The sequence below is a fragment of the Gorilla gorilla genome, chromosome 4 (assembly GCF_029281585.2).
Source record: "Gorilla gorilla gorilla isolate KB3781 chromosome 4, NHGRI_mGorGor1-v2.1_pri, whole genome shotgun sequence".
Taxonomy (NCBI): Eukaryota; Metazoa; Chordata; class Mammalia; order Primates; family Hominidae; genus Gorilla; species Gorilla gorilla.
The window spans coordinates 9,741,971-9,755,022 of NC_073228.2; the positions used below are offsets into that span (position 1 = coordinate 9,741,971).

The 13,052-nt window shown below is 59.7% G+C and overlaps 1 protein-coding gene across 13 annotated transcripts in view; it reads left to right on the forward strand.

Annotated features, from left to right (window-relative positions):
• Positions 1 to 13,052, forward strand: part of CSNK1D (casein kinase 1 delta) — a 35,510-nt gene that overhangs the window by 21,763 nt on the left and 695 nt on the right. For 4 of the 13 annotated variants that reach the window (XM_055389352.2, XM_031011638.3, XM_063705993.1 and 1 more), the window contains 4 exons: positions 149 to 319; positions 1,238 to 1,386; positions 3,161 to 3,332; positions 3,749 to 6,319. In XM_055389352.2, coding sequence (XP_055245327.1) covers positions 149 to 319; positions 1,238 to 1,386; positions 3,161 to 3,332; positions 3,749 to 4,044 — 788 coding nt within the window. In that variant the 3' untranslated portion in view covers positions 4,045 to 6,319. The other 9 variants (XR_008680370.2, XR_008680372.2, XR_008680371.2 and 6 more) reach the window with 5 other exon arrangements.

The following is a 13,052-nucleotide window of genomic DNA, read 5'->3' on the forward strand; positions in this document are numbered from 1 at the left end:
CTGAGGTTCGTCTCCACTGGAAGTGCCAGCTGGAGTGATCCGGGCATGTGTGTCTGAGGCTAGTCTCCACTGGAAGGGCCAGCCGGGTCTTTTGCTTTGACATGAGCACGCAAGTGCCGTTATTCATGCCTTTCCCTTTTCTTTTCAGAACAATCCCGAAGAGATGACTTGGAGTCTCTGGGCTACGTGCTAATGTACTTCAACCTGGGCTCTCTCCCCTGGCAGGGGCTGAAGGCTGCCACCAAGAGACAGAAATATGAAAGGATTAGCGAGAAGAAAATGTCCACTCCCATCGAAGTGTTGTGTAAAGGCTACCCTTGTAAGTCTCTGGAGGCCTCTTCTCAGTGGAGCTGCTCACAGGGGTTGCATATGTGTCGGGCCCGCCTCGGGTGTGCCGAAACGGCTCAGTCTGGGTTTTGTCAGAAGAGTTGCTCGCCTTCCAAAGGGGTGGTGGCAGGAAAGCAGGGTGCTTTTGTGTATGGAGGTAACAGCCTGCCCTCCTGTTCATCTTGACTTACTTGCCAAGTGCCCATCAGCGTGGGGAGTACTTGGAGGCCCTGGAGAGATGGCAGGCAAGGCAGGCCCGAGCCTCAGGGCCCCAAGTGGCTGGAAAGGGATGGACGGGCAGTGGTGGGGCCTCTCTCTGCAGCGGCTGCCCTCTCTGGCCCCCTCCAGGAGCTCGGGAGATTTCCTTTGCATTTGTAGGATTGCCCCAGGATACACACCTCAAATGAAACTAAATTGTGCTTTATGACTTCTTTTTTTTTTTTTTTTAAGACAGTCTCACTCTGTCGCCAAGGCTAGAGTGCAGTGGCGTGATCTCAGCTCACTGCAAGCTCCGCCTCCCGGGTTCATACCATTCTCCTGCGTCAGCCTCCCCAGTAGCTGGGACTACAGGCGCCTGCCACCACGCTCTAGAATTTTTTTTTTTTTTTTTTAGTAGAGATGGGGTTTCACTGTGTTAGCCAGGATGGTCTTGATCTCCTGACCTCGTGATCCGCCCTCCTCAGCCTCCTAGAGTGCTGGGATGACAGGCGTGAGCCGCCGCGCCCGGCTGTGACTTGAATACTTTTCGATGCTTTCTCAAGGCTTCGAGTCTTAGAAATCTGACAGGTGTTTTGCATCTGTCCTTCTCCCCTTGAGCGTGCAGCAGCAGGAGGTAGACAGCGACGTTGGCAGAGACACCTTGAGTCGCAGTTGGGTTTCGTGAGTTAGCTTTGAGTTTCTTGTTTTGTAGCCGAATTTGCCACATACCTGAATTTCTGCCGTTCCTTGCGTTTTGACGACAAGCCTGACTACTCATACCTGCGGCAGCTTTTCCGGAATCTGTTCCATCGCCAGGGCTTCTCCTATGACTACGTGTTCGACTGGAACATGCTCAAATTTGTAAGTCGCACTGCCAGCACGTTCGCTGAGTGTGGTATGCAGGGGATGGCTTGTCAGAGGCCGGTGGCCGTCTTGTTGAGGGGCTGTACCATATAGGGAGTGTCTCTGGTTGTGAAGGGCAAGTGTGTAGTGGGCAGGACCTGGACTGAGTGGGTGTCTGCCTGCCAGAAAGGGGTGCCAAGAAGTAAGACGCCATTAGGGAATGCAGAGGGGTCCATGGAATTCCTGGGTGTGGACAGCAGGAGGCCCCCTCCCTCCCTGTCACCAAGCGGAGCTAGGGCCCAGAGCATGCCCTGGGGGCAGAGGGTGGGGGCTGGGGGTGCACATTCCCATTCACTGTGCCACATGGTCGTGGTGTCCACGAGATGAGTGGGGTTGGGCCTGGTGGGGTGCTACCCGTCTAGCCTGACTGACCCTGTCATGAGCTGGTTTTCCCTGTGGCTTTCTTGATGCGGTGTGAGCGTGCCGTGGAGCCTCTAAAACAGGCAGCCCAGCCCTGGGTCCATGTCTGAGCTGAATTACTTTTCAGACACCGCTGTCAGAATTGAAGCTCCTGTGGAACTGTTGTGTTCCTTCATTAAAAACTTACTGTTTTGTTGTCAGTTTTAAATAGAATTTGGAGCTTTTCCAGGCAGCAGTCTGATGGAGGAGCAGAACTGCCTCTTGGGAGGGTACAAAAACGGCGGCCTTGTCCAGTAGTCGTGCAGGGGCCAGGGAGGGGCGGGGTCTCCAGATGCTGGGAGGGGTGCACTCTGTTCATCTTGACTTACTTGCCAAGTGCCCATCAGCGTGGGGAGTACTTGGAGGCCCCGGAGAGATGGCAGGCGAGGCAGGCCCGAGCCTCAGGGCCCCAGGTGCCGGGACGGGTGCACTCGGCAGGGCAGATCAGTCCCTCTGCCGGGGCTGTGCTGCCTCGGGAGGAATCAGAGCGACCCTCCTGCGGCATTAGAGTCACCCGGCCCTCAGAGCGGGCTAGGCCAGCGTTTTCCGTAAATGGCAGCATGAGGAGTCTGGGCGGTGCTGGCCGCACGGTGCTGCAGCCGCAGGCGTGTCGGTCTGTGTGTTGCCTGGTGAACGTGGCTGTGTCCAATGAGCTGTACTTGCAGGAAGAAGTGGCACCTGGGTTTGGCCCCGGGGCTTGTAGTTTGCAGGCCGCTGCCACACAGCATTGGCAGTTAGAATCTGCTCTTTCATAGGTTGCTGTCTCGGCTTAAATTCTGACCTCCCCACCCCCGTGCATCTGGATAGTGCAGCACAGACCCGGCTGCTGGCTGCTGGCCGCGCCACCACACCTGCACAGGCTGTTGGAGGCCGCAGGGTCTGGACCCTGAGTGTACTCCTCGTCCGACCAAACGCTCTCATCCCCACCCCGCTTTCCTCCCCAGCTGTCACCATTTGGGGCCTGTCTTTGGCCTCCGATGGTTCCTGTCCCTCTCCTCTCCCTGCACGTGTCAGTGAGCATGTTCACAGAGGAGCAGGGGGCTAGCTGCTGCCCATTTGGAAGTTTAAGGAAGTTCTGAGCCCACAGGGAGATGCCATGGCGAGTGGGGTTTTTTCGATTGTTGGGGGAGCTGAGAGGCCTGGCTCTGACCCCTTGTGGGTATGATGCTGGCATCCCATGGGGAGAAACGTGCAGCGTGTGGGGGGCTTTGCAGGCAGTCTCGTCCCAGTGCCCTTTGGTAGGTATTTTCTCACGTGGCCGGGGCAGCCTAGGACCTAGGGTTGCTTTCTGCCAAAGCTGGTTCCATTCCGGCCTCACCTCCTGCCTCCTCAGGGTGCCAGCCGGGCCGCCGATGACGCTGAGCGGGAGCGCAGGGACCGAGAGGAGCGGCTGAGACACTCGCGGAACCCGGCTACCCGCGGCCTCCCTTCCACAGCCTCCGGCCGCCTGCGGGGGACGCAGGAAGTGGCTCCCCCAACACCCCTCACCCCTACCTCACACACGGGTGAGTGCCCCCCTCCCAGCGCTCTGGGGCTGACTCTGGGGTGACTTCTTGTGTCTTGGGGTTGGTGGGGACAACAGGGTACTTGGTGGTGGACGCTGTAAGTGCCCTGTGTCAGGCGATGCTCGCTCCTGAGGGTGGATGAGCCAGGCTGCCCAGGCGCCTTTAGACACGCGGGCACCTGCTGGTGTGCGTGATTCCTCCCGCATCTTACGTTCCTCCCCTGTGAGCCCCTTGAGCTCGCTCCCATGTCCCTTTGTGTCCCTCCGGCCGGATCTGAGTGTTGGTGGCCATCGGCCGCAGCCAGGTCCTGACTCCAGGCAGCCCAGGGTCCTCTCCGGCCACAGCCTCTCATAGAAAGCCCCGAGTGAGAGGCAGCAGACGGGGGCGGCCCACTCCGTTTCTCTCCCTGTCCTCAGCTAACACCTCCCCCCGGCCCGTCTCCGGCATGGAGAGAGAGCGGAAAGTGAGTATGCGGTTGCACCGCGGGGCCCCCGTCAACATCTCCTCGTCCGACCTCACAGGCCGACAAGATACCTCTCGCATGTCCACCTCACAGGTAGGTGCAGAGCTCCCGGGCGGGCGCTGGGCCTCAGGCTACCCCGTCCAAGTCAAGAGCGGGCTGTGGTTTCTCCAGGGCTGCTGCTTTCCTTTTTTCCCCCCATTTTTGAGAGTTTTTAGTCTCGCCAGGGTGTGGCGTCTTGGTTGCAGATGAGGCTTCTCGGGAGGGCCTGGGAGACATGCTGGGCCGTCATGGGGCTTGTCTTCTGGTTGCGGGTGGCCAGTCTCAGGTCTCAGGTCCCCGAGGCCAGCAAACCGTGGGGGCTTTCTCCTGCTGTTTGAGTGCCCCGCTGCCCGCAGCCGTCCCCAGGCAGCTGACACCACTCGCCTGCTTGCGCCCCATTGTGGGTGCCCCCGGCCCAAGGGAACCTTCCTCATTCTTCCTCATTCTTGCCACTGGCCAGGGATGGAGGCCCGTAGGGACCTCCACGGGCTTCTTGTGAGACCCTCCCTGGTGGCATGCCCTGCCACGAGGCTTCCCTTCTTTTGACGGCCTCGCCTGTCTTCCCTTGGACGAGAAGTACCCTGTTGCACAGCCCAGGCCTGGCCACGGCCGCCGCCTCTTCAGCATCCTGCAGCGGCCTCTCCTCTCCTCGCTCTGGCTTCTGTTGTCTTTTGCGTTTGCTAACGTGCTCTTTGAACTAGAACAGCTTTCTCCATATGGATCCATTATATTTCTTCAAATAGTTTTCTGGGTTGTTCGCCAGCAGGGGCAGGGTTAGTGGGGCAGGGCTGTGTTTCACCAGCAGGCATCCTGGGGGGTGCCCAGATCCCCCACGGGTCTTCCGGATGAGCAGGAACTCAGTTCAGAAATGCCCTGGAGCCTGGCTCTGGGCTTGTGGGGAGGTGTTTGTTGGGATCACAGGATGGACCCAGGCCTGCTGCCGTGAGTGGGGCTGGGTGTAGCTGGCTAGCCAGGAACATGCCGGAGTGGGGAGCACTCTTGACCACTTGCCGTCTTTTAATGATTGGGGTTACTGCACGTTTCTAATTCACTAATAATTTCACTAGAAACAGACCTTTTTGTATAACTTCCTCCCAAAGAGACCAAAGATGCAGGGATTTTGGCTTCGTGGTTATTTTGACTTTGTGGTTATATGAATTGGGCTCGAGGGGTCTGGGCTGCATCATGAGAGTGGGTCCCTTACGTGCACACAACCCTGCTGTCACCTCCAGACACAACACAGAAAGGGTTTAACTGCTTTCCACGAGTCTGGCACTTGCGCATCAGTTCCTGTGAGCAGTTCCCGGGAGGGTCTGTCCGTGCCCTCGTGTCTTGATGCGCGGCTGGCTCTGTAGCCCCTGGACCATGGTACAGGAGCCGAGAGTGCTCCCCATGCTGGGTGCTGACCGGGCTTGGACAGCCTCGCCCCAGCGCTTGGCTGACAAAGACTAGGGAAGGGGCCTGAGTGTTTTTTGTTTGTTTTAAAGAAAGTAAAGTGTCCAGTGGTTTGGGATCTTTGTGGGCAGTGAAGGTGTCCTGAGTGTGCTGAGCAGTCACAGCCCTGAGTCCAGCTGCCTCTTCTCGGTACACGGCCTTGGCGGCACCTGGGTGTGGCCGTTGTAGCTGTCAGCCCCCAAGGTGGCTGTGAGCAGTGTCTCCTTCCATGGTGAGCTATGGCAGGAACCCACAGCTGGCTCTTAGGCCCTCGTTTTCCATATGAGGAAATACGACGTGGGCTCTAACAGCAGGGAGGAGTCTCCAGAGAGAGCTGGTTTGGTGGGTGTGTTCTCTCCAAAAGAAGCCTCTTGGCCTCTGCTCCTGGACACCCTGGGGGGCCTTCCTGAGAGGCATGTCGAGGGTTCCCCACCTCCAGGGCGGGCCCCCTCCTTCGTCACCATCTCACAGGAAGGCTTTGGCCGTGTGTCCTTCCTGCCAGACTCTGCCAGCACCAGCACACGTGGTGGCTGTGAGCAGCAGCCCCCATTTTGAATCCCAAGGGGGAATACAGGAGGCTAAATTGCTCTGAGCGCCTCACCTGTTTGCTCGGGTGAGCTGGAGAGACAGTCACCGTGGGCAGTGACTCATCCCCGGCCAGTCTTCCTCCTCGGGCCGCGCTCTTCCCTATTGTTTCTGCTCCTCTCAGGAGACCTTACGCCCTGTGGAGATGGGAGGAGGCAGCAGGAAGGTCTCCCAGGGCTTGCTGGCCGTGGCTGGGTGTGGATGGGTGGAAGACCACGTGGCAGCCTGCCTGTAGGTCACAGAGGCCCCCATAGTTGTAGGACCCCGCCCCAGCCCGGACTCCGCCTGGGTCTGTTCCCTCTTCGCCCCCTCTCTTTTCGGGCTGTTGGTGTTCGGCCAGGGCTCTTTGGCTACAGTAGCCTGGGCCCTAAAGGCCATCTAGTTGCTGAGTCTGTTTGGGGTTTTTACTTTGTGAGAAGAAGGCCTCGTCATTCCAACAGTCAATGACTCGCTTTGATCAACCCCTGCCCAGGACTAGGCCTGAGCCCTGTCGTCGTACCGGCGAGGATGTGCGTCTCCCCTGCCTGCAGGCTGTGCCCTGAGACCCAGTTGTGGGGCTGCCCAGCACCTGCCATCCTGCTGGGATCAGGTTTTCTTAGTGCTTGAGAAGACTCAGGAGGGCCTGTCCCATGCCATTGTTGGCCTTAAGAGCAAGTGATTCCAGAAGAGGAGTGGGCACCACTCATCCAGAGGCCCGTCCTGAGAGGCAAGTGAGGCTGTGCTCTGTGCCTGGGCTCCCCCAGGCGGCACCTGTCGGTCTGTGGACCTGGTTGAGGCAAGGACGCCCATCTGGACATGGAGCCGACACAGGTAGTCAGGGGGCCAGCAGGACGCTTACCAACAGCTGTCTTTTCCCCACCTCAGAATAGCATTCCTTTCGAACACCACGGCAAGTAGCTGCTCGTCTCCCATCGGAAGGCAGCACTGGGTGAGTGTGCGCGTGGCGGGCGCCAGGCAGCAGCGCCAGGTGGGTGGGAGCCACCATGCCCCGCCCATGGGAGCTTGCAGGTGGGCTGGGCTTGCATGCCAGGTGCTGGAGGTAGAGTGAGGCTTCTTCTGCTCTGTTCTTCTTGTGGGGTGCAGAGCGGCGGCAGTCCGCTGCCCAGTCTTGGGGGGAGGCTGTCCACAGAGAGCTTTGGAACAGAGTGACCCCAGGAGACCATCCTGTTGGCCTGTGGCCTCCCCGTGACTGCGTTCCGTGTGCCGTTGCTCTCCTCCTGTCCTGGGTGCCCACCCGTGAGGCAGGAGTGGCAAGGCGGGTGCCCCGAGCACTTGAGTTGCCTTGTCTGCGGTCGGCCGTGCCTGGAGGGTCGTCTGTGTCCTGCTCAGCTGGGTGGCTCCACGCTTGGTGTTGGGGGCTCCTAAGCTCTTGCTGCGCCACACTCTGGGCGGTCTCTGCCATGCCGGCTTTTCTAGTCGCCTCTCTCTTCCTGTCTCATTTATCTCTGTCCTTGTTTTGTGTTTCTTTTCACACTTGGTCTCTGCCCAGCCGTCTTGTCCACGCAGCTTCGTCTGTATTAACTCCTTCAGCCGCAGCCCACTCACTCCCCGCCGTCGGTGCATGGCCGGCGTCCACGCTGTGCTCCCTCCTCGGCGGCCACGCGCGCTCGGCGGCTCCTTCCAGCAGGGGCTTGCGCTTCTGTCGGGTCTGTGCCGCTGGGAGACCCGCTGCAGTTTTCACACTGTGCACACTCTGGAAATGTGTTGACAGGGACTGCTTTTCACGTCTTCCCCGAGAGGGGTACCCATTTTCAAACACCAGGTTCCTTTCCAGGAAGGGAGGCAGGAGCACCCGTCTCCGCTCCACTCGGATCCTCCGACCCTGCCGAGCCCGGCTCCGCGGGCACCTTGCTTGCATGCCTCTTCCTCCTTCCCGTCTTCCTGTCACTTGTTCTGCTGAGCACGTGTCCCGGCCACAGAGGCCCCTGTGCGTGGCGGGGGACGCAGGTGTCTAGACTGGGGCTAGGCGGTGGCGGTGCGTCCCCTCCCTGCCCAGCACCGTCACTGTGGTATCTGCCTGGCCGGCTCCCCCAGCCCCATGCTGACCTTCTCCTGTGCTTTGGCTCCGACAGATTCCTGGTCGGGTGGCTTCCAGTGGTCTTCAGTCTGTCGTGCACCGATGAGAACTCTCCTTATTGCTGTGAAGGGCAGACAATGCATGGCTGATCTACTCTGTTACCAGTGGCTTTACTAGTGACGCGTCCCCCGGTCTAGGATCGAAATGTTAACACCGGGAGCTCTCCAGGCCACTCACCCAGCGACGCTCATGGGGGAAACATACTAAACGGACAGACTCCAAGAGCTGCCACCGCTGGGGCTGCACTGCGGCCCCCCACGTGAACTTGGTTGTAACGGGGCTGGGAAGAAAAGCAGAGAGAGAATTGCAGAGAATCAGACTCCCTTTCCAGGGCCTCAGCTCCCTCCAGTGGTGGCCGCCCTGTACTCCCTGACGATTCCACTGTAACTACCAATCTTCTACTTGGTTAAGACAGTTTTGTATCATTTTGCTAAAAATTATTGGCTTAAATCTGTGTAAAGAAAATCTGTCTTTTTATTGTTTCTTGTCTGTTTTTGCGGTCTTACAAAAAAATGTTGGCTAAGGAATTCTGAGACATGCTGGCTTGGAGTTTGTGTATGAGGTGGAGTCGGGCAGGGAGAAGGTGCAGGTGGATCTCAAGGGTGTGTGCTGTGTTTGTTTTGCAGTGTTTTATTGTCCACTTTGGAGAGGAGATTTCTCATCAGAAGTCCGTGGTGTGTGTGTGTGCCCGTGTGTGGTGGGACCTCTTCAACCTGATTTTGGCGTCTCACCCTCCCTCCTCCCGTAATTGACATGCCTGCTGTCAGGAACTCTTGAGGCCCTCGGAGAGCAGTTAGGGACCGCAGGCTGCCGCGGGGCAGGGGTGCGGTGGGTGTTACCAGGCAAAGTACTGCGCGCTTCTTCCCCAGGAGGTGGGCAGGCAGCTGAGAGCTTGGAAGCAGAGGCTTTGAGACCCTAGCAGGACAATTGGGAGTCCTAGGATTCAAGGTGGAAGATGCGTTTCTGGTCCCTTGGGAGAGGACTGTGAACCGAGAGGTGGTTACTGTAGTGTTTGTTGCCTTGCTGCCTTTGCACTCGGCCCATTTTCTCAGCACTCAATGCTCCTGTGCGGATTGGCACTCGGTCTGTGTGAATGCCTGTGCTTAAAACCAGGAGCAGGGCTGTCCTTGCCACGTGCCAAGACTAGCTCAGAAAAGCCGGCAGGCCAGAAGGACCCACCCTGAGGTGCCAAGGAGCAGGTGACTCTCCCAACCGGACCCAGAACCTTCACGGCCAGAAAGTAGAGTCTGTGCTGTGACCTTCTGTTGGGCGCGTGTCTGTTGGTCGGAAGTGAAGCAGTGTGCGTGGGGCCGAGTCCCACCAGAAGGCAGGTGGCCTCCGTGAGCTGGTGCTGCCCCAGGCTCCATGCTGCTGTGCCCTGAGGTTCCCAGGATGCCTTCTCGCCTCTCAGTCCGCAGCACTTGGGCGGTAGCCGGTGGCCATGTGCTCCCAACCCCGATGTGCAGGGCAGTCTGTGTTCGTGGGCACTTCGGCTGGACCCCATCACGATGGACGATGTTCCCTTTGGACTCTAGGGCCCCGAAGGTGTGCACCTCGGTTCTCCCTTCTCCTCCCCAGAGTTCCCCGGATGCCATAACTGGCTGGCGTCCCAGAACACAGTTGTTCACCACCCCCAGCTGGCTGGCCGTCTGCCTGAGCCCATGGATGCTTTCTCAATCCTAGGCTGGTTACTGTGTAAGCGTTTTGGAGTACAGGGCCTTGAGCAGGTGGGAGCTGTGTGTTGAAGTACGGAGGGAGGTCGGGGTGGGTCAGAGCCGAGTGAAGAGATTTTCTTTGTTGCTGGACCCCTTCTTGAAGGTAGGCGTCCCCCACCCGGAGAGACGTCGTGCTGTGGCCTGAAGTGGCGCGAGCTTGCTTTGTAAATATCCATGGTCCCGATGTAGTGCCCAGAACGTTTGTGCGAGGCAGCTCTGCGCCCGGGTTCCAGCCCGAGCCTCGCCGGGTCGCGTCTTTGGAGTGCTTGTGACAGTCCTTGCCCAGTATCTAGTCCCCGTCGCCCCGTGCAGGAGACGTAGGTAGGACGTCGTGTCGGCTGTGCACTGGCGGCCAGTCTCCGAGCTGTGCGTTTGTATCGCCACTGTATTTGTGTACTTTAATTGTGTAAATAATAAATTCATAATGACTTCTACCTTTCTTCCCTCCCCTTTCCACGTGGTCTTTATTTCATCAGCTTGAGAGTTTCCACTGTGTGGAGGTGAACTATGTGAAAATACTTTTTTGAGATGGCTGTTTGTTCTTTCTCAGCCTGTGGGTGTCTGGGAACTGGCAGAGCAGGAGGAGAGCTGCCCTCTGGGCCTCCTGCCCGGCAGGGAGGGGTGGCGATTGCTCCTTGCCGTGCTGCCCCCTTGGGCTCTGTTGTGCACACAGAAGTCCACGCACGTTCTGTGTGACGGTTCTGGAGAGTCCCTGCCTTCTCGGGCGGCACCGGCAGCCGCACTCCAGCCGCCTGGGGTAAGCGCGTGTCCCTTCCCCCCGCCATAGGGCCGTGGTGCTCAGGGATCCCCGTCGCTTGAGCTGTTGAAGCCCAGGAGCTGCCCGATGGCCCTGCACGGGCACAAGGAGATAGGGTTCCTCTTCCCCCCCGCAGAGCACACAGCCAGCAGCCCCTATCCAAGGCCTGCGGGGGCTGTCGGGCTGCCAGAGCAGGGAGGTCTGCACCAACTCCTGACCTGTGCTCGTGTGTGGGTGAGCTCAGCCAGGCTAGGCCGCCTCCCCTCCCAGCTCCCCTCCCACCCCCACCTCCACCCAATACTCTCCACTCCAGGCCACTCCCTTGGCCCCTTGGCCAGGGTCACGCTGCCTAAGATGAGGATATTTTTGTTTGTAGTGAAAAAGCACAGGGACTTCGGGTCACTTGCCTGGAGGTTACTCTAAGAACGGTGTAGCTTTCTGAGCCCCACGTGGGTATGTGCTGAGGGGGTTCCGGGGCTGTCCCGCCAACTCTGCCTGTGATGCACTCCTTCCCCAACCCTGGGGATGCCCATGGCCTGGAGGTCTGCCAGCCCCTCCTGCCCAGACTTTGCCTTCTCCCAGGCCCTTCCTCTCAGCCATTCTGGCTGTGCCCTGGGCATCTGAGCTGGCTTCCGGGCCTTCCCTGTCTCCAGCCCGCCTCACGTGGTTCCCTCTTTCTGCCCCAGACTGAGACACCGTGTGGAGCCTCACTGTGGCCGTGGGTGAGGCTCAGCCCCTGCCCTGCTCCCTGGCCCCAACCGGAAAATGGCAAGACCCAAGTTCCAGTTCCTGCCTGAGCTTCCCAGGCCTGCAGCCGCCCTCCTGGGGTTCCCTGCCCTGAGAGGGAGCAGGGGCTGCATGTTCTGAAGGCCTGCTGCATCTCATCTGCGGGGGCATGAGCGGACAGAGTTAGAGGGCTTGTTCTCTGAACCTGAGTCTGGCTGGGTCTGTGTCCTCAGGCATGGTTTAGACGCTGAAAAGAGCAGGCCCTCCAGGTACTGGGCAGCGCCTCCCGGTAGCTTCACCATAGACCCCTCGGAAGGCTGAGGGATGGCAGCGTCCGGGGCCACCAAGCCCTTTTTGGGTCCCCTGTGCCTCCCCCGCCACCTCCCCCAGCACAGGCCTTGCACACGTCTGTTCCAGGGCTGTCCTCTGGGAAGGCCCAGGCCGGGCGGACACCTCTCTTCTCCCTCTGATCTGGGATCATGTGAAGAAGTCTGTGTGCCCTCTGCCCCCCACCCCCACCCCAAGTAGCAGTGGGTTCTGGACGGACATGTCTCTGGTCAGGGGATCTTCACAACACGGTAGACCTGAACCACTTTTGGCACTAGAATCTGTCGCCAGGGTTGGGGGATAGCTCTGTGCAGCCCACGCACCAGACCTCTGTCCCCAGCTTCCTCCAGTGGGCTCCGGGCTTCCCTTCCCTTCCCCTTCACTCCTGCCTGTCGGGTCAGAGCAGACCCGCTGCCCCATGGCTTCCCTCCTTTAAAGGCACCAGCTGAGGGAGGGGGTGGTAGAACTCAGTGCCCACTCACGCCCACCCCACGGCACAGGGACCCCAGCCCCCACACGTCCTGTGCCTCCAACCAAGCGTGGCCGCCTTCCCACATCTGGACCACTCCTGAATCACTGAGCACGGTCCCTCAGGCATGTCTGTCCGGGAGCAGCACTGCCTGGCTACTTTGTGTTGAGCCTCTGCTGTGTGCTGTGGGTGTGGGGACCAGAGTGGGGCAGACGAGGGGTGACAGTTGAGCTAGAGAGACTGCTTCCTGCCTAGGGGAGGGTAAGGGCCCGAGATACCTGGAAACAGGGTTCCAGGAGCGAGCACCCCTCACCCGGCCCATGACCTCCCTGCCAGTACCTCTAAGCCCAGGTTACTCCTGAGGTCAGCAGAACCAGGGACAGCCAGGTCCAGAGGTGGCAACCCCTGGGTGTGAGCAGTCCCCTGGTGGCCCCGATGTGGGGGTGCCAGCGGGGGAAGGCCATGTGTCCTCTGAGGCCCGGGCTGCCTGCTCCCCACCTCCTCGCCTGCTCCCCACCTCCTCGTCCTTCTCCCTTCAGCTGCTGAGTGGGACTGGTGGACTCTGCCGAGACACATGAGCCTAGCTGTGCAGAGTCTGACCTTGATCCCTGCAGCTGCTGGCACTGCCCGCCAGCCTGAACCCTGCTAGAGGCCTCCACAGCCCTGAGGCTGCAGGCAGGAGCCTGCGCTGCAAGAGCTCAAGCCCAGCTGGGGCAAGGCTAGGGGCAGATGGGGACAGCTGGACCTGAGATGTGCACTTTTCGCTTGCTTTTCATTGCAGAGGAGCAGGGACATGGCGTCTCTCCGGCTGCACGCGGCCCGCCAGGGCACCCGCTGCCGTCCCCAGCGCCCACGACGCACCTACTGAGGGCCCCGGCGGCCTCTGACCGGGCTCCCAGCCACGCAGGCCACTGCTGGCCACGAGGGCAGGTGGGTGTTAGGTGTCCAGGACAAGCCCAAGCGCTGGGCCGGGCTGGATGGAGGACAGGGCACAAAGACCAGCCCTGGGCACTGACCACACCACGCACACTGCCAGCCAGCCAGAAGGGCGAAAAAGGGAAAGCAGGAGGGTCCTGTTTTTTAAATACAGCAGTGAATAAAGTGGCTTGTTCCACCTCAGCTCCCATC